Consider the following 26,115-nt stretch of genomic DNA (forward strand, 5'->3'; position numbering starts at 1 on the left):
GCGCACTCTTTTTAATAATACGACAGAGGAAAATAATGCGGGAGGAAATCCACTTCTACGGGAACAGGCTGAGAACAGAGGCAGCGATTCGGCACAAGGTAAGTCAATGGGGGTGTGCGTGTGTGTGGGGGGGTGCGTGGGCGTGTGTGTGTGTTGATGTATGCGTTTGTATACCGAGTGTTAAATTATTTTTAGGCAACTCTTTAGGGTTTTTTTTAATATTACAATTATATAACATACACTTAACATGCGGGGCGCCCCTCCAATGCCGAGCAAGGTAATTTAAGAACAGCCGAGTTTCTGGCTACTAGGCTACTTGTTGATGGGATACTCTGAGTTTTTTTGAGAACCCTGAAGGCATCTGTTTTTTGAAATATATGTACGATTGGCTGGAAATATCAGCCAATCATGCCTTTCTAAATGTGAGCTGTGAGTGATGAGTTTGTCTCAGAACAACGGCCATTATTGGCTGAACAGTCTGCTATGTCCACCACATGAGTGAGGAAAACAAAAAATGAAGAATACATTGGCCAAACGAACTGTGGGGATGCAAATGAATCCATTCTGTACTGACTCCACAAGGCTGTGAGTGATTGTTGGACGCTATTCAATACTAGATTGGCTATTCAATACTAGCATCAATAGACTTGTTATTTTGGTTATGACGGGTGTACGATAATTTCGATCAATTTGGCCCTGTGTGTCTCAAGTTCAATTATAAAGATCACCCATTGGAAAAAAAAAAAAATGTAATATAAAAAAAAAATACCAAAGATCAATTTAAAGAAAATTATAGTTTTTTTTGTGTCTAGGTTTTTTTCAGTGGACATTAAAAATGTCCAAATGAGTAAATGAGTAGGTTGTCGTCATTGATCCTTAATTTCTGAGACATAAAAAAACATCATTGCACATATATTGATTGAAATGGTTAGTATTGGAGTTAATAATCAGATACAAAAATGTTTTGGAGGAATATTTTGGTTTCTGACACTATTGCATGATTAAACACTCCCTGGGTCAAATTGACCGACAAACATTTTTGCTGTACCCTAGAAATGAACATAACAGGAGGAATAAGATGGCTTAAGACTGCTGCAGCGCTATGAACTGGTAAGAAGAGGAGTCAGTTATGTTGAGAAAAACACGTTTAAAAATACTTGCTCTTCCAAACAGCAAAGTTGCTAAAAACAAAGTTGTTTTAACCACTGTAAACTTAATTTTACCTATCACAAGAATACCCATGGTTTATGCTAGCAAATCACCACTAAAACAAAGGCAAAAAGCTTTGGCAGACCATGTTGGATTCATTCTGTGGGAGAAGTAGAGATAAGCAAAAGCAAGACAAGCTTAAGAATGTCATAGAAAAGTGGAGCTACAAGACAATTTGTTTTGGTCATGTCTGCTTGATGAACATTCTTAGGATTGCAACAAAAACTGACACATCTGGGTCTCTTTCAAGATCACAAAGAAATACTCCAGTTATATGAAAAGGAGAGAAGTAGGAAGGCAACAGTGTTACAGCATACACAAACTGTTGCTCTCAAGGAGACTACTGTAAATCACTGGGTAAATACCAATATCCCTATCCTGTGCATTATACTGATGAACAGTGGGAGCTGCCTTCTCATGCTCTAACTATTGTGAAAACAGATGATAGACATTTTGCTGAAACATGCACGGAACAATTTATCCATGTGCACAACAGTGGAATGTTTCATTGCGTACAACCTCCAACTTTCTGTTCCAGCATCTCAGCAGAATAATTCATTGACAGTGTCTTGGCCAAATATGCCACTTTAAACAGCAAATGCTGCAGAATTAGAAAATTCTGCATCAAATTCTAACTGATTTTGATGGAGTTCCTTGTACAAGACATTTCAATTAGGGCATGATTAGGGCATTGAACTATGGACATGATGAAGAGAATTTGCATTGTGAACAGCCGCTGAACTGCAGAGGTTGGAAATACTGCTAGAGACTTGCATGTTCACATGTTCTCCTAGTCCTGTCAGTGTGAGAGTGAGAGAGCAAGTACATCAGTATGTGTTAATACACTGTGCACAAATACGCAAGTTGTAGTTTTGAGGATTAACTTTATTGTTGAACAACTATAGCGCTCTCGGTCAATCCAAAATGTTAATAATATCTCAAACCTGAATATTTACCGAAGTAAAAGTGAGGAGATTTTGGCTTTCTTAGGACAATGTGTGCGTGATTATTGGGAAATTATTAGTGTCCAGAATTATTCTGCAAATGAATTCAAACTGAAGATTTTCCCATCTCACTTGTCATCTTTTAAATAGAGAATAATAAACATACAACTCAAAATTGACAAATATTTCTGACATTTAAAAAATAAATCAGGGACCAATATAGTCACTCTTCTTTTCAATAGCAGTTATAAGTCTTCTATTCATGGAGTCTGTCAGTTTCTTGATCTGTTGACAATCAACTTTTTGTGCAACAGCAACCACAACCACAGACAGTGTTCAGAGATGTGAACTATTTTCCTTCACTGTAAATCTCCCGTTTAAGAAGAGCCCATAGGTTCTCACTGGGGTTCAGTTCTGGTGAGGAAGGGGACCACTTCATTATTCTTTCATTTTAAGGCCTTTATTGACTAGTCACATAGTGGAGCACTTTGATGAGTGCGATGGAGCATTGTCTTCCATAAAAATCATGGTCTTCCTAAAAGATGCTGACTTTTTCTTCATTACTGCTTGAAGAAAGTGTCTTCTAAAATCTGGCAGTAGGTTTGGGAGTTGATTTTGAGTCCATCTTCAACCTGAAAAGGTCCAACTAGCTCATCTTTAATAATACCAGCCTATCCCGCCTCCACCTTGCTGTATCTGATATCTGATGTGAAGTGAAACTCTGTGCCCATTACTGATCAAGCCACGGGCCCATCATCTATCTGGTCTATCAAGAGTCACTCTCATCTCATCAGTTCATAAAACCTTTGAAAAGTCTGTTTTCAGGTCTGTGTTGGTCCAGACCTGACAATTTTGGACTTTTCAGAGTCACTTAAATCTCTTTTTTGGCCCAGTTGGCTGAGAAAAAGAAGCTGTCTAGTAATTATGCGCGCCTTGATATAGAGTGTTGATCTCCTTAGGCTTCACCCACTCTCATTAAACAAATACACATCAGCTGACATGTTTATATTCAATAAGCATTCAGGTTTATATAGCTTGGAGTTTGAAAATATGCATAAAGATGATGATATGGTCAAAACTAAAACTTGCCTAATTGGGCACATAGTGTATTATAGTGTTTTGTTTGTATTTCCTTTTTTTGTTTGTATTTCCTTTTAATTCATGTCAAGCACTTTGAATTGTCTTGTTGCTGAAAATGTGCTATTTAAATAAAATTACCTTACCTTACCCAATATAAATGTGCATCTTGTTACTGGTCATGTGATCATCTCTCTAATGAGCAACGTTTGCTTTTAGATGTTGTTTCTTACACGTTATTATCTAGTTCATTTGAGCAGAAAAACATCATACAATTACTTTTGAATGGAAACAACATCTACCTAAAGGAAGCAACCATGGGAACCTAAAGCCAATTATTTTTTGAGACTCTTAACATGGTTCAAAAATTGAAGAGTTATTTTTATTTTGTTTTCTAGGTTAAAAAACTTGTCATTACACAAAAATGTCCAGCATGGTCTTTGATGAATGAGTGTGAAAAAGAGACAACCTGCAGAGCTTGAGATGAATGATACACAAACAGAGCAGGATCTTATTGGGTTGATTATTTTTACCTCCTCGGAGATGGCACAACCAACAGCAGTATAATAACATAGAATAGAATAGAATAGAATTCAACTTTATTGTCATTGCACTGTCACAAGTACAAGCAACGAGATGTTATTCTTTAACAGCCTACCTTTTTTCTCCCAACCAACTGAACCAAATGGCATTTTGTTAATTGAAAGAAAGAAAATAACTTCAGTGAAAACTGACCATGAAATTTCTAACTTACTCTTATTCTTCATAGTGGGCTGTACTTTGATGATTACTAAGTACAGACACACACACACACAACAAATACAGGACTTGATATCTTACAACAAACAGAAGATTTGTTTCAGCGGAACTGTGCCTGGCATGCAGCGATGGAGCTGTGCCAAGCGTGTCATCGCACTCGCAGCACACACTCTGTCATTTGCCAATAATTCCCCCTGCTGTTTCTGCATAAGTACTGTGCGTGTACTTGCTTTTCTTCTGTATCCTATATTGACCGTTAAAAAGTGAACAGCGGTGGAATGTTGCTCTCTTCCAAATGCAAAAAGGTCTGGAAAAAGTAGTGGGAAAAAAAACTGGGAAAGTTCAAACTGGGAGCTATTCAAGGATTCCAATTATATGACGGAAAGAAACACTGAGGGAGAGCATGAAGACTTGGGAGAATGCAATTCCATCCCTGTGGTAGAGATCACCAAAGTAGTTCAAACGTTTGCCAGTGGCAGGGCAATGTGTGAAGGAGGTTTGACCGGAGATTCTGAAGGCTCTGCACATTGTGGGAATGTCATGGCTGACAACAAGGTTGGAGAGGTAGACTGGGGTGGTGGTCACTACTGTTAAGAAAGGGGATGAGAGAGTGTGTTCCAATTATCTAGGGAATTGTACTTCTTAGTCTCCCAGGAAAACTTACTTTTTGCTAGGGTGTTGGAGAGGAGACTCTGACTGACGGTCAAATCTCTGATACAGGAAGAGCAATGTGGCTTTCTTCTTGACCGTGAACCAGTGGTCCAGATTTTTACCTTGTGAAATTGCTGAAGGAGTCATTGGAGTGTGCTTCTGTAGTCTACATGTGTTTTTTTGCTCTAGAGTACACCGTTGACTGTGTCTCCTTGTAGCTTGTAAAAGTTACTCAATTGTATGAAAAAGCATGAGCTTGTTATGATTCTGGCCCATTTGCTTGCTCTGCTCCCTCCTCAGCTTTCACCTCTGCAATCAAGCTCATCTGATCCACCTGCATGCTGCCGTTGCAGTATAATCAGTATTATGTCATCTACCTTTTCACCAGCAGTTTTATTCAGCACTCAGGCAGGCAGATTTTTGAAAGCTTTCTTGTGAGTAGACATCCAGTGTTTCCTCCTTTGCCTGACCACGACTACGTTTTTTTTGTCTCTTGGAGTTCCCTGCCTTGCCCACATCAGATACTCTACTGGCTTCTATTTTCTGGACACAACCACGTTTCTGCCTCTTGACTTCTGCCTCCTGCCTTGCCCCTGGATTTGTCTGCCTAAGATTGCCTTCATGTTAGTGATGGTCAGATGAAGCCTCGTGAAGCAATGAAGCCTCCCAGCCCATTGCTTCACCCAAAGGTTCATTACTCGGTGGTTCATTTCTCAGTAGTGACATCTGCTGTTGAAACTGTGGCAGCCTTGTCACTCAGATGGACATACTTAAAAAAATTAGTAAATGCAATATTGTCACAAAGTTTTTGTCAAACTCATGTTTAGTAACAGGAGAGTCAATTAAATCCTATTTAACTAATCTTTTTTAGTTGTTAAAATCATTTGTAGCCAATCCTGATATACAGTACAGACCAAAAGTTTGGACACACAGTTGTGTCCAAACTTTTGGTCTGTACTATATGTTGACTGTCAGTGGTTGTTTTCTTTTGTCATTGACTGATTTGACAATAGACATTTGTTTTAGTGTATATGGAGTGCGGCGCTTGTTGGGGCAGACAGTATTCTTTGAGTTTTGATTTGCCTCCTGAAAAACTAAAATTCTTCAAAACTTCTCTTTTTCTTGGATTTCTAGTTGGCTCTCTGATCCCTTATATTTTTATTTATCAGGCCAGAATTTTACTCTTCCAACAGCTTTAAGTCTGTTTCTGCTGTGCAAGACTGATATATCTTTGTAGAACAACGAAATAGTGGAAATTTCAAAAAGGTGAGAATTTTGGAGGTAAAGGGGTTAATTATTTTTATTTAAGAATCTTATTGCAAGTGATCATCTCGAAGTCTTCCCAAATGTCACATTTTTTCTTTCTTGCTCCATTTAAATCAAGTTTATTTGTGTAGCACATTTCGCAACAATGCAGTTTCAAAGTGCTTTACATAATAAAAACACAGATATAAAGTCACAAAATGTACAATTGAGAAAACCGGTAACAAACATTACATTTTGATGAGTGCCATCATCAAAATCATTAATATACATGAACTATAAAAGGTTCCTTTTATTTCGGCCACTGCTGAAGACAAATACTCCTCTGATGCGCAATCAAATACAATAACCCATGTCATGAAGCAGCATGGCTCATCAAGCTTTTATTTTGAAAACCGACACGCAAAATGAAGCAGTCATGTTACCCATGCAATGCGAAGCGTCGTTTGTTGCCAGTCGTGGTTTTCAAGCATTGAAACAGGACTTCATCTGACACGCCTCCTTTTTTACTCGGTACACGCCTTGAAGCCTGGCTTCAGATGGCCCATCACTACTTTACGTGCCTGACGTGATTCTGTGCTTTGACTTCTGATTCTTGTCTGACCCTCATAAGTTTGTCTGCTTCTGCCTCCCTGGTTCTGACTCTGCCTTGGCCTCTTGACCTCTGAGTTCTGTTTTTCCCTGGGTTTACACCCTGCTACCAAACCATTGTGCTACCAGTGTTCATGCTCTGGATCAATCTCCACCATCTTGCTGAAGTATTTTAACAACCAACACCCCTACAGACATCTCACCTCTGTCTGCTTACCACAGCTTTGCTGAGGAACCAAGATTCTGTCTCCATTTCCCATGGCATTTTGAGTAGGTGAGTGGCTTTCCTTTTTGAGCTTTTGGCACCAAGATTACAAGCTATAGATAGATAGATAGATAGATAGATAGATAGATAGCATTTATTGTCATTGAACAGAATTCAACGAAATTTCCATTGCAGCTCCCGTGCAAAAGGTCAAATATATACAGTATAAATAAGCAAACACACAATAATAATAATAACAATATATACAACTAAATTAACTAAAGGAACTAAAGGCACTCAACCACACCAAAGAAGTAGCAGCAGGTCCAATTATGACAAAGTACAGATAATGTGACAGTGCAAAGTGCAGAACAATATGGCTGTGTGGGGATGGGGGATATGTATGTGTGACTGCGAGGTTATGATATGTGTGGGAGGGGGGGGCGGCAGGGAGTAATGGCTCTGACGGCTGTGGGGAAGAAACTGTTTCTCAGTCTATTTGTTGTAGTCCGTATATTCCTGTACCGCTTGCCTGATGGCAGCGGCACAAACAGTCTGTGGCCCGGGTGGCTGGAATCCATCGCTATGGATCCAGCTCTCTTCTTGACCCGGTCTGTGTAAATGGAGTCCAGGTCTGGGAGGGGGCATCCCACAATGCCTTGTGCTGTTCTCACCACCCGTGTCAGTTGTTTCCTCTCCAGTGCTGTGCAGCTACCATACCACACAGTCATGTTGAGGCAGAGGATGCTCTCGATCATCGCCCTGTAAAGGTTCACGAGCAGCCGTGAGGAAAGTCCAGCCCGTCTCAGTTTCCTGAGGAAGAAGAGCCTTTGTTGTGCTTTCTTCACCAGGTGGGAGGTGTTTGTGTTCCAGGAGAAGTCAGACGTGATGTGGAGGCCCAGGAACTTGATGTTGTCCACACGTTCCACCACTTCTCCATCTATGAGAAGGGGAGTGTGAGCCGACCTCCTGGACCTTCTGTAATCCACAATGACCTCCTTGGTCTTCCCTGTGTTCAGCACCAAGTTGTTGGCTGAACACCACTGAGTGAGCTGCAGAATCTCCTCTCTGTAGTGGGTCTCGTTGTTGTCTGAAATGAGACCCACTATTGTTGTGTCGTCCGCGTACTTCACGACTGTGTTGGTGGGGTGGATGGCCACGCAGTCGTGTGTAAACAGGGTGAAGAGAGCTGGGCTGAGCACACAGCCCTGCGGCGTGCCTGTGTTGAGGACCAGTGGGGACGATGTTGAGCTACTTATTCTCACCACCTGAGGCCTGTTGGTGAGGAAGTCTCTGATCCAGTGGCACAGTGAAGCGGGCAGCCCCACCTCGAGTAGCTTCAGCACCAGCTTGTCTGGGATGACGGTATTAAATGCTGAGCTGAAGTCTACAAATAGCATCCTGACGTAGGTGTTGGGATGCTGCAGATGGGTCAGGGCTGTGTGCAGAGTGATGGAGACAGCATCCTCTGTTGACCGGTTCGCTCTGTAGGCGAACTGAAGGCTGTCCAGGTTTGTGGGGATGAAGTCTCTGATGTACCTCAGAAGAATCCTCTCAAAGCACTTCATGATCACCGGGGTCAGAGCGACGGGCCGGTAATCGTTCAGGCTGGTGATGGACCTCTTCTTCGGTACAGGGATGATGGTGGAAGACTTGAGGCACTCAGGAACCATGGCGAGCTGCAGGGACAGATTGAAAATGTCCAGAAACACTCCTGCCAGCTGGTCGGCGCAGGTTTTCAGCGTCTGGCCTGACACCTTGTCCGGTCCTGGAGCTTTGTGGGTGTTGATCCTCCTCAGGGTGGACGTCACCTGATGCTTCTGTAAGACGAGGGGCTGGTGCTGCTCTTCCAGTTGGGGTAGATGTACGGCTTCTCTGCTGCCCGCCGTGTCAAAGCGGGCAAAGAAACTGTTTAAGGTGTCAGGCAGGGTGGGGTCGCGGCTGGTCAGCTGAGTGCTGTGTTTGTAGTCCGTCATGGTTCTAATGCCTCTCCACATGCTTCGGGGGTTGTTGTTGATGAAATGTTCCTCAATCTGCTGTTTGTACTGGAGCTTGGCCTGCTTAATACCTTTTTTCAGCTCCGACCGGGCCCTGCTATAAGCCAACCTGTCTCCAGACCTGTAGGCAGCATCCCGGGCTTTCAGCAGGGCCCGTACTGTGCTGTCCAGCCATGGTTTCTGGTTTGGAAACACTTTTATGGTCTTAACAGGGAGGACAGCGTCGGTGCAGAACTGAACATAGGACAGAACGGACGATGAGTATTCCTCCAAGTCTGTGCCGTCCCTGAACACACTCCAGTCTGTATGCTCAAAGCAGTCCTGAAGTGCAGAGGAGGCCTCCTCAGTCCAGACCTGAACTATTCTGGTGGTCGGCTTAGTTCTGCAGGCCAGAGGCTTGTAGACAGGAATCAGCTCCACTGAGATGTGGTCAGACATGCCCAGATGTGGAGCTGCTACAGCCTTGTAGGCTCCGGGGATATTGCAGTAGACCTGGTCCAAAATGTTATTGTCTCTGGTGGGAAAGTTTATGGATTTGTGGAATTTGGGAAACACAGCCTTCAGTTCCACGTGATTAAAGTCCCCCGCCACAATCACGGCCGCCTCCGGGTTGGAGTTCATCTGCACGCTGATCAGGCAGTACAGCTCCTCTAATGCTAGCTTAGCATTAGCCCTCGCTGGTATGTAGACGGCCACGATCACAATGGACGAGAGTTCTCTCACCAACTTGAAGGGTCTGCATTTCACCGCCAGATATTCCAAGTCAGGAGAGCAGAATGTTCCGACAGAGTGTGTGGCTGTACACCAGGCATTGTGTACATACAATGCCAAACCTCCGCCTCTGCCCTTACCCGAAGCTGCAGTCCGATCCGCCCGGAACAGAGCGCGCCCCGTTATCTCCACCGCTGCGTCCGGGATGTTATCCTCCAGCCAGGTCTCTGTGACAACAGTCACACAGCTGTCCATCCGGCGAGAATTAATCCGGAGTCGCATCTCGTCGATTTTGTTGACGAGGGACCTGGCATTGGCGAGGAAGAGGCTGGGGAGGGCCGGTTTATGAGGGCTAGCTTGTAGCCTAGCCCGCACGCCGGCTCTCTTACCCCTCTTTTGTTTGCGCTGCCTCCTCCGTCGCCTTGGCAGCATGGGGGGAATGATCATAGTCCCAGGTGTTCATAGCAGCTCTGGAGGAATAAAGTCCAGCTTGGTGGGTGTGTGAAGTCCAAACTGTGTTCCTATGTCCCACAGTTCTAATCTGCTGTAAGTTGTAACGGCTTCCAGTAGTGTGTTGAGCGAAGACATCAATAAAAACAGGCTAAAAAAAACGAAAACACGGGAGCTCCGAGCCGCAGCGTCTACACGCGCCGCCATCTTGTTTATCTATTAACCAGTTTCTCTACCCTCAGTGGTTCCCGGTCCCACTGCTGGTGGTCTCCTGTCCCATACACTTATTCTAAATAAACCATACATTTGGTCCTCTGTTCTGAGCATTATAGAGCTGTGTCCTCTTGTCACAAAGTTGAGCCTGTTCGGAGTGCAAGCTTTACCTTACCAGAGATCCCTCTTGTCATCAATCCAGTTTGTGGTGTTCATGATCAAGATCTCAAGGTATAGTTGTGGAGAGGAAGTTGACTGGTTTGCAAACCTCAGTCATCTTAGCTTTTTGCAGATATTGTTCTGTTGGCTTAGCACCATGGTTAAAACTAGGGATGCAAATATATAATCTACTTGTGGTTAATTGTTGAATGCTTAATTAGTTTAAAATTAATTCCATTCAGTTAACATCTGCTTAGTCTATTCAGCAATCTAAAAGGTTCCTGTTTTATTTCATAAAAGTTTAATGTGAGTACCACAATTTCCTGTTGCAGGAGACGGCTGACAAATTTTAAAATGTGCTTCCTCCTTAAATTCAATGTATGAGAAACGTAGCCCTTGTTATAGTAGGACAGTCAGGCCTCTTCATACAAGAGAATACTTACGTTTTTAAGAAAATGGATGCTTATCAATTGTTATTCAATAAGATCAATGTTAGATGAGATCATTTCTTTGCATCCCTAGTCAAGACCAACCCATTTTTTCTATATGAAACATCAGGCAGAAATGTAGCATGTAATAACTTTTAATTGCAGTATGGTAAGTAATCAATTATTAAAACAAAAATTCCACTTATGTAAACAAAGGCTCAACTGAACATTTGAAATGAAACAAAAAATAATTTAAACTAAATAATGTTCCATGTCATGTCCAAGGTGTTTAGTCACTCATTCAGCTCACCTGCCACACCCTACTTAAACACCTCTCAGCCTCCCTGCCAGATTATTGACAGCCACGAGCCAGTAAAGATTCAACATTTCCTTCCAAGTCTTCAGTGTACAGTGTTGTATAAAGTACTGAAATCTCAGAGTCAAGTAAAAGTATAAGTACCTCTCCAAAATATGACTTTGGTAAAAGTCGAAGTCACTGACTCAAATGTTACTTGAGTTAAAGTCTTAAAGTATCTGAAACTTCTTGTACTTAAGTATGGAAATTACTGTAAAAATGGATGTACTCAAGTAATGTAATGAAAAGTACAAGTAAAAAGTAAAACAAAGCAAATGCAGTTTGAATGACATTTTTTATATTTTGGTAAACTTGTCAAATACACTTAAAATAATGTACCCAACCAAGTGCAGGCAAAATTAAACCTGCTAATAGATATACCTGCAGGCATCATTTAGTTAAGAAAATTAGGTGCTTTACCTATAGCACAAGGTTAACTTAACCTGCTTTACAACTGAACCAGCTTCTTAGTAAACCCTCCAGGACAGAAAATACAAAGTTTTTGTAAGCCTTAAGTTTTCCCTTCAAGTAAGGTCAGTGCTGAAAATGAGAAAAATAAATAGTACAGAAAATGCAGCCAACATGAAGAAAAAGAGCTGTTACGATTACTCTACTTCACAAATTAGTGAATCAGTCAATGCTACAGTCAGTAGGTGGTGCACACAACTGGTCATTATGCAAAAGAAAAAAAGAATTGGGAGGGAAATGCAGCTTATTGGCATCTGTAAACCTGGTTTTGAACTTGCATGCCTTTCCTATATTCGTTAAATTTAGTCTAAATTGCTATCGCTATGGTTTCTGTCCCCCCTTGAACAGAGGAGTCTAGGTAGCCTGCTACAGTCAACATTAAGCCTAAGCTAAATACACCACGTGTGGAACTGAAACAATGCCAAACAAAGTTCATTTATGGTCAACGTTTCACAATACAGTAGTGTCTAGTGACCAAGCTATAGTTACTGAAACAGGAGGATTATAACCATTTCATAAGACGTTACTTCGATGTGTTTCTTCAAGTTGGACGGGGAGTTTTTGTAAGATAGAATTTCCACATCTTCGGGCAGGAATAACATAAACTTCATGCGCTACGACGAATCTTTAACACCCACGAAAGAGTATATTGTGTTTAAATAAAGCCATGGGCTCTCGTCACCAGCTGGTGGTTCCCCTGGAGCCGTGTCCGACGTAGTTGCAGTCGTTGTGGTCTCCGTCTCCTCCTCCATGTGGCTGCGGCTGATTGTGAGACTTGCTTTGTGTTTAATGGGAGAAGCGAAACAGGTGTATCCTATTGGTGGTGATGAACAAGCCCAGGCAAGTAGGCTACGGACTTTGTTCGGTAGCCTACTTGCTACTTGCTAATCAGTAGGTGGGGTCAAAACACTTTGTTTCTCTCTCTCGCTTTTTTGTAACGAGTAACTAAACCACACATTGAAAATGTATCGGAGTAAAAGTACGCAATTAAGTTCGGAAATATAGTGAAGTAAAAGTGAAAGTCATCAAAAATTTTCATACTCCAGGAAAGTATGAAGTACTCCAAAATATACTTAAGTAAAGTAGTGAAGTATTTTTACTTCGTTACTATACAACACTGTCAGTGTATCTACAACCTTTTCTGCCCACGGATTTACCACTACTGCCAAGCCCTTCACAGATCCCATCTATTTTGGATTTTCGGACCATGACCCAAGTTCTGCCTCTCGACCACTGAGAACTGCCTGCCCTTTCAGCTAAGTTTGCTCTCTCTGTCCTCCTGTGTATGACCTCAGCCTGATTATCATCAAAGTCCCTGGATGTTGCTTTTCAGACATCTTTGTGGAGATCTTCTTTGATTCGTTGCTCCCACAGAAGCCTGTTCTATCTGGTTACCTGCACCTCCCTGTTAAAGCCTCGGTTCTTCTGCTCTACCCCATCCACTGCTCTACAGGTTAAACATATCTCTCTATCTATTCATCATCAGCTTTCTCCCCTCTCCTCCCAGAGCTGTGTTTGATCTCGTCCTGAGCAGCAACCAGAATTTGAAACTAAAATTAAACTTGTTTTTTTCCTTTCAGTACTCCTGTGTGTGGTTGAATTTCCAGGTCTCCACTGAGTGTCCTTACATTAAATAGTTTAGGAGCATCCTCCACTTGATCTATTTCCTCTGTCTGTTCCTATCAGATAAAACACTTTAGGATCTCCCAGAATGAGCTGGAGGATTTTACTGGGAAGAGGGATGTCTGGGGTTCCAGCAAATGGACAATAGCAATATCCTGATTGGCCTGATCTCAGATAAGTGGAAGACAATAGATTGATCAATGGATTCTAACACCTGAATATGCTTAGCCATAAACCAGTGGTTATCAACCTTTGTCCTCAGGGCCCAATGGCCTTCACGTTCTAAATGTGTGTAGTTACATAACTTCATCAACATGCCATTCAGTGCCTGTTAATCACCTGTTCATTTAGGTCAGGAGCATCAGAGAAACACAAAACATGCAGGACAGTGGTGGGTGCTGTGCTGTCCTGTTCAAAGGTAAACCCTCATCTAAAGTTATATTACCATTGCCACACGGTTTTACTTCACATAACAAAATATACCAAATACAAGTTTAATTTATACTGTAATGATTGCACTGCTGAATGGTAAAACATGCAGCAGTAAAACATGTTTTGGGTTGTTTTTTTTTCTTTTAAGGGCCTATATTTTGAAGAGGCTTTTCAAAATTTACACCTATCCAAAGAGAGTTGGTGAAACCTGTCTGAAACTCTTCAAACTGTGTAGATGCTCTCACACTTAATTAGATACTATTTTAGGGGATGATGGCAACAGTGGTAGGAGGTCCTGAAAACATTTGGTTGCCAGTTTGAGCCCTTGCTATTCAGTTTTGTCTTTGGGCAATTGTATTGTTATTGTCCTTGTGAATGGGAATGTGTGAATGACTGTAGTGTGAAGCACTTTGGGATCCTGTGGACTTGATAAGGCACTATGCCAATTACTATTTTCAAAAAAATTTTTAGAAAAGATTAGACATTGGCCTGTAATTTAAATCATCTTGATCTTTTTTTAAAATAAAGGTTTAATTATAGCAAGTGAATTATATTCACACATGTTGTGCTATATGTAGCACAAGAAGTTACATATTAGATGTTTTTCTCAGCTTTGCAAACTGAAGAGCAAGGCTTCAGTTTGCCCTTGTTAGAAGTCTAGGTTGCCTCAAAGCGGAAGCAGCATAAATCACTTAAGTTAAAAAATGATGGAAACTGTGAGAGGAGGACAACCCGGGTGTATGAAGCAAAAGGTCTGAGGAGGCGATGAAACCCAATCTGCAAAGTTTTTATGAAAGCTTGTTTTTCTAGTGCTGGGCTCAGCCGAGGATCGGCTGTTGTATCCAAACAGAACAGGGCTTTAAGTAGCTCCTGCCGGTTTCTGTGTTGTTTTTCGGGGGTTGACTTTGCCCTCCCCTTCTCTTTACTTTGGCCCTCGCTCCCAGGAGGCACAGGGTGTTCTGAGTCCTCAACAGCCTGCTCTGTCTGGGCCGAGGATTTACTCTTGTATCCTCACCTGCAGGGGTCTGTGCTTAGATTAATGCTCAACACACAAGGTCCTTGGGTTTCAAGTAAAATAAACCTTCTCGGTTTTACAATGACATATCCCACATACTGAATGCCTAATGATGAATTATAATGGCGATTTCAGCTAGACAAGAAAATGAAACATACAAAAGGCAACACTGTCAGTGTTCAACATCATAGTGTTTCTGTGCTATATCTTGATTTAATTTATATGGATGAAAAGTAGAAGTACAATATAGAAAATTGACTCTTGTGATTTGCACATATGGATATTTAATATCACTTTTAAAAATACCAAACAATTTACATAATTAAGAAAGAAAGAAATAGAAACATTCTAAAGATTTATGTGTTATTAAATTTAAAATGTTGCTAACGTGCCCATGTCTGGCCGTGCAAGCAAGTTCACCCTGCAAGCAGACCGCAAGATGCTAAAACAGCAGGCAGCAATCCTGGACACTCGTACCACAGGTGGCAGGTGAGGGGTTAACTGATGTCAAGCAGTGCATATATGGGCAAACCTGTGCACATTCCAAATTCTCAATACGGCCTCATCAGAGATAATGACGAGGCCGCTTACAGGGAGGAGATAGACCGTCTGGCTGAGTGGTGCGACAAAAACAGCCTGCAGCTGAACACCGAGAAGACCAAGGAGCTTATCGTGGACTTCAGGAGGAACGCTGACCTACATCCACCCATCCACATTAAGGGGACAGTGGTGGAGCGTGTGGACACCTTTAAGTTCCTGGGAGTCCACATCTCCGAGGACCTGACTTGGATGACCAGCTGCTAAAAACTCATTAAGAAGGCGCATCAGCGCCTCTTCTTCATGAGGACCCTGAGGAAGAACCACCTGTCCTCAGAGATCCTCACAAACTTCTACCGCTGCACCATTGAGAGCATCCTCACCAACTGTATTACAGCTTGGTACGGGAACTGCTCCGTCTCCGACCGGCAGGCGCTGCAGAGGGTGGTAAAAACTGCCCAGTATATCGCCGGGGCACCGCTCCCTGCCATCAAGGACATCTACAGGAAGCAGTGTTTGAAAAGGGCCAGGAAAATCACAAAGGACTCCACTCACCCAGCACACACACTCTTTTCCCTCCTGCCCTCTGGGAGGTGTTACAGAAGCCTACGGACCAGAACCACCAGGCACCGGAACAGCTTCTTTCCCACAGCTGTCACGCTTTTGAACGCCTCCTGACATAAAACATAAACTATAAGGACTGTACTCCCCTATCCTCTCATACAACAATAACACATGGACTATCCTCACACACACACACATCACGGACTGTTTTCTTCACACACACACATGCAAACTGTAAATTTTATCTGCCATTATTTATCTATAATCCATTCCCTAACATTCTTGTATATTCTGTATAATCTGTATAATCTGTGCATATAGCTCCCATATTTATATTTATACACAATATCTATATCTCTTTGCTATAACCCCTTATAGTCCATACATACATAGATTCGAAAAGATGGCGGCGCCCAAAATGGCTGCGACTACATGGGCTCTCGACAACTTGTGAGTATTTCAGCAAAATACACCGCCTAAAACGCTACAAACTTTGCATCCACTCAGTAAGTTAGCATATGATCACCAGCGTCTGCTGGAATTACGATCATCAAGTGATTTTGGACTCATAAATACGACTACTCTGGAGTGTTTACGTGATCTCGGAGTGCTACGGAAGCAAGATCCAGCGGCCCGCAGCGCAGCGGACTCGCCTAGCAGCACTAGTCGGAGGAGGAGAAAGCGAAGGCGGTGCGACCGGCAGCGGAAGCGCGGCTGTCGAAGTGGACTAACAGCTAAGCTAAACACTAACCCCCACAGATCGCCGCTTCCGTCCATCTTCCTCTCCAACGTCCGCTCTCTGGACAACAAAACCATCTGCAACTAGAACTGTCTTCAAAGAGAGAGTTGAGGAACTGCTGCGCTCTTATTCTGACGGAGACATAGCTCAACTCGTCCATACCGGACAACGTTGGGGCTTGCTACATTCCGCGCAGACAGGAGCAGCGCTCTCAGCGGTAAAGGAGGGGGGCTGTGTATTTACATCAACAACAACTGGTGTAAAAATGCCATGGCTGTCGCCAGTTACTGCTCCCTGGACATCGAGCTTCTGACTGTTAACTGCAGACCATTCTACCTGCCCAGGGAGTTTACTGTTAGCATCACTGCTGTGTATGTGCCCCCCAGTGCTAACACTAAAGAGGCTATGAGTGTTCTCTACCGGACCATCAGTGAGTTGCAATCCTCACACACAGAAGGCGTTTTCATCATTGCTGGGGATTTTAACCAGGCCAACATGAAGACTGTTCTCCCTCACTTCAACCAGTATGTGGATTTTCCAACCAGGGGAGGAAATACTCTAGACTTGGCCTACACCAACATCAAAGAAGCATTCAGAGCAGCCCCCCACCCCCACCTTGGCTCTTCAGACCACCTATCTGTTATGCTAATTCCTGCATACAAGCCCCTGCTGATCAGAACAAAACCTACAGTGAGGCAGGTGAGAAAGTGGACTGAGGGGGCCATGGAGGCACTTCAGGACTGTTTTGAGTGCTCTGACTGGGAGATGTTCAAGGCAGCAGCCACTTACAACGACCAGATCAACATCGATGAGTACGCCATGACTGTGTCAGCCTACATCAACAAATGCACAGAGGACGTCAGCATCACTAAGAACATTATCACCTTGGCCAACCAAAAACCCTGGATGACTAAGGAGGTACGGGAAATGCTAAAAGCACGGAACTCAGCCTTCAAGTCTGGCGACAAGGAGGCACTGAGGACAACGAGAGCCAACTTGAACCGTGCTATCAGGTTAGCAAAGCGAACCCACAGTCGGAAAATACAGGAGTTCTTCCACGACACCAGCAACACCAGGAGTATGTGGCAAGGCATAAAGGCGATCACAGATTACAATCCATCCTCCCCTCCAGTGGGTGCAGTTGATGCTGACTTTCTAAATGGACTCAATAACTTCTTTGGGAGGTTCGAGGCACTGAACAGTACTCCGGCAAAGAAAACTGTTCCCCACCAGGAAGAGGAGGCACTCTGCCTGGACACAGCCGATGTGTTGAAGACTCTGAAAAGAGTCAACCCACGGAAGGCCCCAGGCCCCGACAACATACCTGGGCGGGTGTTCAGGGAATGCGCAGGTCAGCTGGCTGGTGTCCTAACAGACATTTTTAACACCTCACTGGACCATCATTCCGGTGCCAAAGAAACCTCAAGTCACCTCTTTCAACGATTACCGGCCTGTGGCACTGACTCCCATCATGATGAAGTGCTTTGAAAGGCTGGTAAAAGAACACATCGTCTCCAGACTCCCCCCCACATTCGACCCGTTCCAGTTTGCCTACCGCCGAAACCGCTCCACTGAGGACGCTATCTCCTCCACCCTACACCTGAGCCTGGCTCACCTGGAGGAGAAGAACACTCATGTGCGGATGTTGTTCCTGGACTTCAGCTCAGCGTTCAACACAATCATCCCACAGCATCTGGCAGAAAAACTGGGACACCTGGGCTTCAGCACCCCCCTGCGCAACTGGCTGCTAGACTTCCTCACCGACAGACCTCAGTCAGTCCGGATCGGACAACACACCTCCGATGTCATCACCCTCAGCACAGGCTCCCCTCAGGGCTGCGTCCTGAGCCCTCTGCTGTTCACTCTGATGACACACGACTGCATCCCCAGGTTCGCCACCAATCACATCGCGAAGTTTGCGGATGACACAACGGTGGTGGGCCTCATCAGAGACGACAACGACCTGGACTACAGAGAGGAGGTGGAGCAGCTGGTGGACTGGTGCAGAGACAACAGCCTGATCCTGAACGTTGACAAGACGAAGGAGATGATCGTCGACTTCAGGAAGAACCGGCCCAGCCACGCTCCACTGGTCACCAACAGCTCGGCTGTGGAGGTGGTCAGCAACACCAAATTCCTGGGGGTGCACATCACAAACGACCTCACCTGGACTGGGAACACCACGTCTCTGGTCAAGAGGGCACAGAAACGCTTGTATTTCCTGCGGACGATGAGAAGAGCACACCAGCCCCCGCCCATCCTCAAGACGTTCTACAGAAGCACCATAGAGAGCATTCTGACCAGCTGCCTCTCTGTGTGGTGTGGAGGCTGCAGCGCCTCCGACTGGAAGAACGTGAGGAGAGTGGTGCGGACAGCAGAGAGGATCATCGGGGCCCCCCTTTCCTCCATTCAGGACATTTCATCCCAGCGCTGCGTGTCCCGAGGCCGAAACATCATCAGTGACCACTCACACCCCCACCATGGACTGTTCTCCCTGCTGCCCTCTGGAAAGAGGTCCCCGCAGCATCCGGTGCAGGTCTACCAGGTTCCGAAACAGCTTTTTCCCACTTGCCATCAGACTGCTGAACTCTTAACTGGACTGCACTCAAAAACTGGTCTCCACTTCATACCTTGCACATATACATAGCTAAGTAACTTTCATTTTACTGTCAGTCCTGCACTTTATATTTTATATTCATATTTTATACTGTATTTTATTTTATTCTGGAGTAACCTCACAACATTGGGACCTCAAAACATTGTCCTGAGCCGTATGCAACGAAATTTCGTTCTGTATACACCCTGTGCATGCAAAATGACAATAAAGTCAGTCTAAGTCTAAGTCTAAGTCTAGTCTTGTACATCTGTAAATAAATATTTATATGTCATAGAGCACTTCTGGATAGATGCAAACTACATATTGTTGCTTGTACTTGTGACAGTGCAATGACAATAAAGTTGAATTCTATTCTATTACCTAGCACAGACAGATAGTAAACATCCCCACCTACTGGGTTTGACCATTTTGAGTTACTTTACCTAACTGTGAGAAGAACTTTGCTACTTAGCCATAGCATCACAAAAAGGATTACTTTGTTGTGGTAAAAACATTCCTCGGCGTACAAGAGCAAAACCATCCACAACTTAAAAACCAAACGGGGATTGTGAAACTGTCAGATATTAACTGTCTTAACAAGCTTAATCTCAACAGCAGGGAGTAGGACAAACTGTTGTAGAAAAGCGTGACACAAAGTTTGCGGAACTCCACAGCTGTGTGATGATGGAACAAGATTAATTGTCTCAAGAATATTCCACAAAGCTCTTTGACTGTTTTTGGCTCTACATTTCTTTATGACTAAATTTTCTCTCCATGAAGAGAGCACTCAATGCCTCCATCTGACTGCTGGACACTCTGAGACTTGTGTGCTACTTAAAGTTACAAAGTGTGATCTCATAATAGCAGAACTGGGAAATATAAGGCAGGGGCCTGGTGCTCATAAACAGGGATGTTCCTATATTAATATACATATCATGTTGGCTCAGTTTATTTTTTCTAATCGTGATGTGAAGACAGGATTAATACCAACTCTACTTCCTATTGTATATCTCCTTTGCTGTTATGGGGTGTCATAAATAAAAAGTATGTTATTTTAAAAATTGTTGAAATGCACTTTGCTAGTATTTGTCAACAAATACTAGCACTCGTCAACAAATACTGCAACTAGTCCTATGAAGTTGCAGTTTATAGTGTGAAAAGGTTGGCATGCATTGATATAAAATGTATTGTTAATTCAGCAGTTGATATGGCACTTTGACCTCAGGGAAATTTAAGATGGCAGTGCCCGACCCCTCTGCTAAAAGAAATATCCTAAAACTAAAAATTTCTTATAGACCTAACGCAAGCTTTTGCTCCTGCTGATGTAAAGATTGATACCCATACAATTAAAAAGAGACAAGTTTAATATTCACGTGAACTCTGAAAGGAGAAACGGCATCAAGACAATAACCATTTAAAAATAAATGGAGCTGTAAGTGTCCTATTCTGGGGATGCTTTACTGCAGGAGGACCAAGACGTTCATCATCACAGAATTCATCATGAATTCTTATGTGCTTGATAAAAATGTGAGACAATATTGAAAAAAATTAAAGCTGAAGTAGAACTGAACCTTGCAACATTATAATGACCCAAAAACTACTAACAAATCTACTAAGGACTGGCTCCAAATTAAAAAAAGTTCTTCAAAGGCCAGACCTCCATCTCATTGAGATGCTGCCATGGAGTGAACATGCAAGGAACCTTATAACAGCTTGAACTCTTAAGTGAGGAGTGGACAAACCTTCCTCAGACAGATTGTGATAAATCACAGTATGACAATATTTTGACTTCACAAAATGGAAGCACCATGTGCTCCCTGCAACCAAGTACCATTGATTGGTAATTTTCTTTTTGTTTCTGGTTTAACAACATCAGGGTAGGTTGCTCTAGTTGTCATCTTCAGTCTGACTCCACCATTGTTACTATACTAGCCTCCAGTAACTTTACAACTGAACAGAGCAGTAATGTAGGACAGTGAACTGGTTTGTTTATTATCTTCCCTACTTCATCTGATGAACATTACCCTTCATCAATTTATACCCCAGTAAAAAGGAAGTCTGAGTGAATAGAATTATGCATGATGAAGAACTTTGAACTTTGCACATTTTGATGAAGACCAACAGAACCCTGTCATTGGGCTGTCCATGAAGTTGATATTTTAATAGTAATAATAATAGAATAGATTATGTCGAGTTTTACTATTTCACTATTGCAGATGCAGTAGAGGAGCAGAACTGATCTTTTTAAGTTCCTCTGAAACAAATCAATGTCATAGCGATAGCTTATAGAATTAGCCCAGCTGGCATGGAACATCCTTAAAAGGCCAGTATTATGTATTTTTGAGGTACATAGTGCAATTTCATAGCACAATCGAGTAACTATGTTGCCTTCAGTTGTCATGCTATGTAACAAACATGACTTAAAATAAATTTGACTTTGCAATTTGACATCTTGAAATTGGTCTGTGTCTTTAAGAAGTTCCTGCTCTTTTCAACACTCCACCTTTACCACTTCATCACACCAATGCCTTTCCCTGATGCAGTTTACAAACATTCTTATAATTTGTAACCTGCCTGTTAGATTTATCAGCGATCCTTGCTTAGATACAAGGAGTCAAAGATTTTTTATTGTCATATCACCTTTTCTGGTTTGTGGTATAAAATTCTGACTCAGGTCAAATCTAATGCACAAATAAAAAAAATATTATAATAATAAAGTAATTTATGTGATATAGATATGCATATTACAAAAGCATGTGTGTAAATAAATGAAATGAAGCTGAATTAGGTGCAGCTTGAGCTCAGCAGTCTGACGGCAGAAAGGAAAAACAATCTACTTGGGCCATAAGTTTCCAGGCATAGAAAAAAAAACATTTTATTGGACAACCGTTTTTATTTTTGTGGGACTCTGTGTAATTGCTGCACATTTTGGACCACCTCTGTGTGAGTCTCTGCAGATTGAATTATGCTTTTCAAAAACCTTACTTTAAATGGCTCTATTTAGGTGAAGAATGTGTGCTTGAGTTGAGGTTTGATAGTAGAAAAGTCATCAATCTCAATTGATGACTATGAATAGTCAATCTCATCCTGTCTCCTGGCCCTTATTCACACAATGCAGAACTGAGTTGAACTGAGCTAGAACCCGATCACGATTACCGAGGTTACACTTGCTCAAGGAAAACCTCAAAGCCTGTGTAAAGCATTCTGTACAATGACAGCATGAGTGTCCTACAGTACCAGCTATCCTACAAATCCTACCTTCTCCAACATAGACTGAACACTGATTTTATTTTATTTTTTTAAAGAAATTTCTCCTTTCTCAGGAATATTTGTCTACATATTGGAATCTCACTTAGTTTTTAATGTGTTTTAAATGTACTGTGTTTTATTTATTTATTGACAGATTTGGGACTTTTTTTTAATTTAAACATTTTAATTGCCTCTTATGATCTGAATATAATCTCTTCATTTTTAGAAATTATGATGTAATTAAAAGACTTTTCCAAAATTGTTTTAAAGAGAGTGAAGTAGCAAAATTTGAATATTTGCATCAAACAAGTTGGTTACTCTTAATGTTAAAAGGCAACTTGGATTTGGAGGTCACTGCATACTTTTCCTTTTGAATAGTTTCACTCATTAACTATTACATCTTGTCGACTGATTTTGGCCTTCTTACTGGGGCTTTCTACTGAGAAATATTTCCACACTCTAAAAACTACACATTTCTAGAAACAAAATATAAAGTAGTTAAAACTCTAACATCGGAGAACTTTTTATATAAGTCAAAGGTAAAATTATGTTTCCATGAACAATTGTATGTATGTAAACATTTAATCATGTATGTCTCATTAAGATTAAAAATCTCTCTTTCAAGAAAGACCTGGGTAAGACTGGCAGCAACACACCAACAATTACAAAATTGCCATAACCATCATACACACTCATTTTGAAAAACATGTTCTTGCAAAAAAACTGGCTGATTTAGTTGGACAGTTGCAGGTCTGCAATAGGAGGAAAGATTGTTTCGATGTGAATGAGGAAAGATTATATAATTATTATTACCTCTGTAAAAATAGTACATCTGAAGTAAGCATTGTAATAAAATCAGGGCTACTGAAAAATACATGAAAAACCTGGAACTGCACCATTTCTTGCATTTGTATTTACTTGTGAAGTTGTATCTTTAAATTTGAAATCTGGGGTAACAGAGATAAAATAAAAATACCTGCTTTGCAAAGCTATAAAAATGAAATGGCATTGTATTCATCTTCATAACTTAGGGAATAACTAAGGAAAAACAGCTCCACAAAACCTGGCCAAATCAACAGACAGAGCAATAAGTAAAAATAACCTGATTGTTTCTCATCATATATAGTGAGGAGGATCATGAGGCAGGGACATAAAATAGTAACTGGGAAACATTGTGTGATCAAGAGCTGATTTTAATGGCTTTTTAAACAGAGGTGCCAATAAATGTGAAGGGCACTGTGAGCCGATGAGAACCAAAAACCTGAGTAAACAATTTATTAACTCAAACCTTAAGACAAACAGCGAATGCCTAACTGTATTAATGTGCTATAGCATGTTATGTTGTTATGTTTATGGGCAGTAAATTTTCTTTTTTTATTCTGATTACCAAATAAAATCCTTGGAATAATGGAGCTTAGAGTAATGTAATTCATAATGTATCTGCTTCCTTTTGTCGCTGTATTTTGACACGTTTTCACAAGTTTTAAATGGGGGTTGGTGGTGAAGATACGGAGAATGTGTAGCCCACTGTTCCTCAAAAACATATCGGCCCCGCAGCTTCCCGCACCGCAGGCCGAGCCCCGGACCTCGGGCCCCGAACCCCGAGCACCGGCTGAGCGGGGCTCTCCTACCTCTGGTAGTCTCTCCTGCAGAACAGTTTGCTGTCCCGGAAGTAGCAGGTGGCAATGAGCGGCTGCTGGCACGCTGCACACTGCAGGCAGTTCTGGTGCCAATACGCGCCGTTGACTCGCATCAGGAAGCGGTCAGAGATGATGCGCGAGCAGCCCTCACACACGGCCTGAGGAGGAGAGTCACACCCTGAGAAACAACCGGAAGAAGACAACGTCAGCCTGCAGGCCACGCTTTATTTTCCGCCGTCTTGTCCCGCTGCTGAGTTATATGTTCATCAGCACAAATCTGGCCAACAATGAAAACAGGTCAGACACCCCGAGCTTTATTTATGGGGCTATTCTTCAAAGCCTACGCTGACGTTTAATGTTGCAAATGAAACGTAAACGCGTTGTACGGCATGGTTATTTATTCTTTATTTATATATAGCAACCATATTCATATAGAGTGACCATGCTACCATATAAATATGCTCTTCATGTGGAAGCTACTGAGATTCAAACAGTTTTTTAGTTATTTTGCCTTCTCTGAGACCGTCACAATATCAAAACATGTAGGCTATGCAGAAAATCTGCATAGTGAGGTTTATGTCTTTGTTCAGGGATCCATTTGGGGCGCACTACTAAGCACGCACTTATATGCGTGCTTAGTAAAATAGATGTGTTATATATATATATATAAACCAAGAGGTAGGTGCTGACAATTTATTTCGTCTTTGTCCTTTTTTTTTCTTTAGTTTATTGGAATCTTTATTCAACCATTTTGTCTTGTTTCTCAGGTGTCCTTTTTCTACATTATTATGTTATTTCATACTCATTATGTAGAAAAATAAAAAGCAAGCATAAAAAACTTGCAGGCCTTTATCTGACTACCTGCTTATGATTCTCCTTTTACGCAAATAACCTTTTCGCAATACATATTGTTTCTATCTTCTTTTTTGTTTTAAATCAAATTAAACTAAGAACTTCCCCGAACATCTTCGTCTGAATAATAAAATAATAAACAAGTTGTTTTGTGGTAAATATTAGTTTTTTGGTTTGATAATTATTTATTTATTATTATTATTATTATTATTATTACTATTATTATTATATCTTTTTTATGTCCATCACCATCAGTATGCACTCTTCCCATTCTGAAACTGAATGAGTTTTAAATTACTGTTTTTTCTGTCCAAATAACCACAAAAATTGCTTAAACTAGGATATTTGACCGGCTGCAAAATGAAACAGTTGTTGGGCTGGAGCTTTCTACTCCGTGCTAATTTATCTGAGGATTGTAACTACCTCCAAATCAAAGAATCATGTGAACTCACCAATCAAACAGCGCAGAGGGCTGGTATCAGTGTTTAGTCTTCGATCTTCTTTTTTAACATCGATCAGCATGTTCTCATCCGCAGCAAAGAGGGCTTTGCTGACCACCTCGCGCCTCACTGCACGCGAGGCACTTGTTGCAGTTTCCATAAACGGTCAGATCCGGGTCTGTCCAGGTCCTCCTAATGATCATGGAAATAATAATAATAATAATAATAATAATAATAATAATAATAATAATAATAAACTTTTGTCCAACTTTAGCTCTCCAAGTCAAGAAGGACGAAGGAAATCCAAGAGGTTCGGAGTGATGGCCGTGATGCAGCACTTCAGCCTGTTCTGTTCCTCAGGAGGGGAACAACTGAAACCCTCCTCCTGCTGCAGGCACCGCAAGTTTTGCTGGGGATGGATCCGCCTCCACGCAGACCGCAAACTAAAATCAAAATATACGAAGATATCTATCAGCGCTTTTACGTTTATTTGCAGCTAAAAAAAAAGTCAATATAGATCTACTTTAAATTTCACTAGATTTATTTATTTATTTTATATTTCTATTTTTCTTTTCACGTTTTAACATTTTATTAGTTATTTTTATGTCGATGTAACGATTCCTTATCTTACAGACTTGTTTTTACACTTGTCTTTGTAAAATTGCGAACTGTTTTTTAGAGGCCGAGTAGAGACTAATTATCTATCTAAACAAATAATCTAAAGCACAATCCAACCTTCTGATAACCATTCAGAACGAATTAAATGCATTTTTATCTCTTCTTGTTAGCAATCAATATATTTCGTGACTAAGAGGAACGAACATCCACTTTCACTGATTAGACCTAACGTCAGGTGTTGCGTGTATTTTCTAGTAACGTCTGCTGTTCGGGATGTAAACGTTGTGCATAATGGCTAATGGATTAGAAAGAAGCCCAGTCTGTCTGCAT

At 41.8% G+C, this 26,115-nt stretch overlaps 1 protein-coding gene across 4 annotated transcripts in view; it reads right to left on the reverse strand.

Annotated features, from left to right (window-relative positions):
- Window positions 1-25,636, reverse strand: part of LOC114149117 (LIM homeobox transcription factor 1-beta-like) — a 46,276-nt gene extending 20,640 nt beyond the window's left edge. The window contains exons 1-3 of one of the 4 annotated variants that reach the window (XM_028024702.1): window positions 25,437-25,636; window positions 25,180-25,359; window positions 23,867-24,053 (exon numbers count right to left, since the gene is read on the reverse strand). In XM_028024702.1, coding sequence (XP_027880503.1) covers window positions 23,867-24,053; window positions 25,180-25,327 — 335 coding nt within the window. In that variant the 5' untranslated portion in view covers window positions 25,328-25,359; window positions 25,437-25,636. Of the gene's footprint in view, window positions 1-23,866; window positions 24,054-25,179 lie in introns of all 4 variants that reach the window. The other 3 variants (XM_028024703.1, XM_028024700.1, XM_028024701.1) reach the window with 3 other exon arrangements.
- Window positions 25,637-26,115: the final 479 nt, after the last annotated feature.

Source organism: Xiphophorus couchianus, chromosome 8 (genome assembly GCF_001444195.1).
Source record: "Xiphophorus couchianus chromosome 8, X_couchianus-1.0, whole genome shotgun sequence".
NCBI lineage: Eukaryota > Metazoa > Chordata > Actinopteri > Cyprinodontiformes > Poeciliidae > Xiphophorus > Xiphophorus couchianus.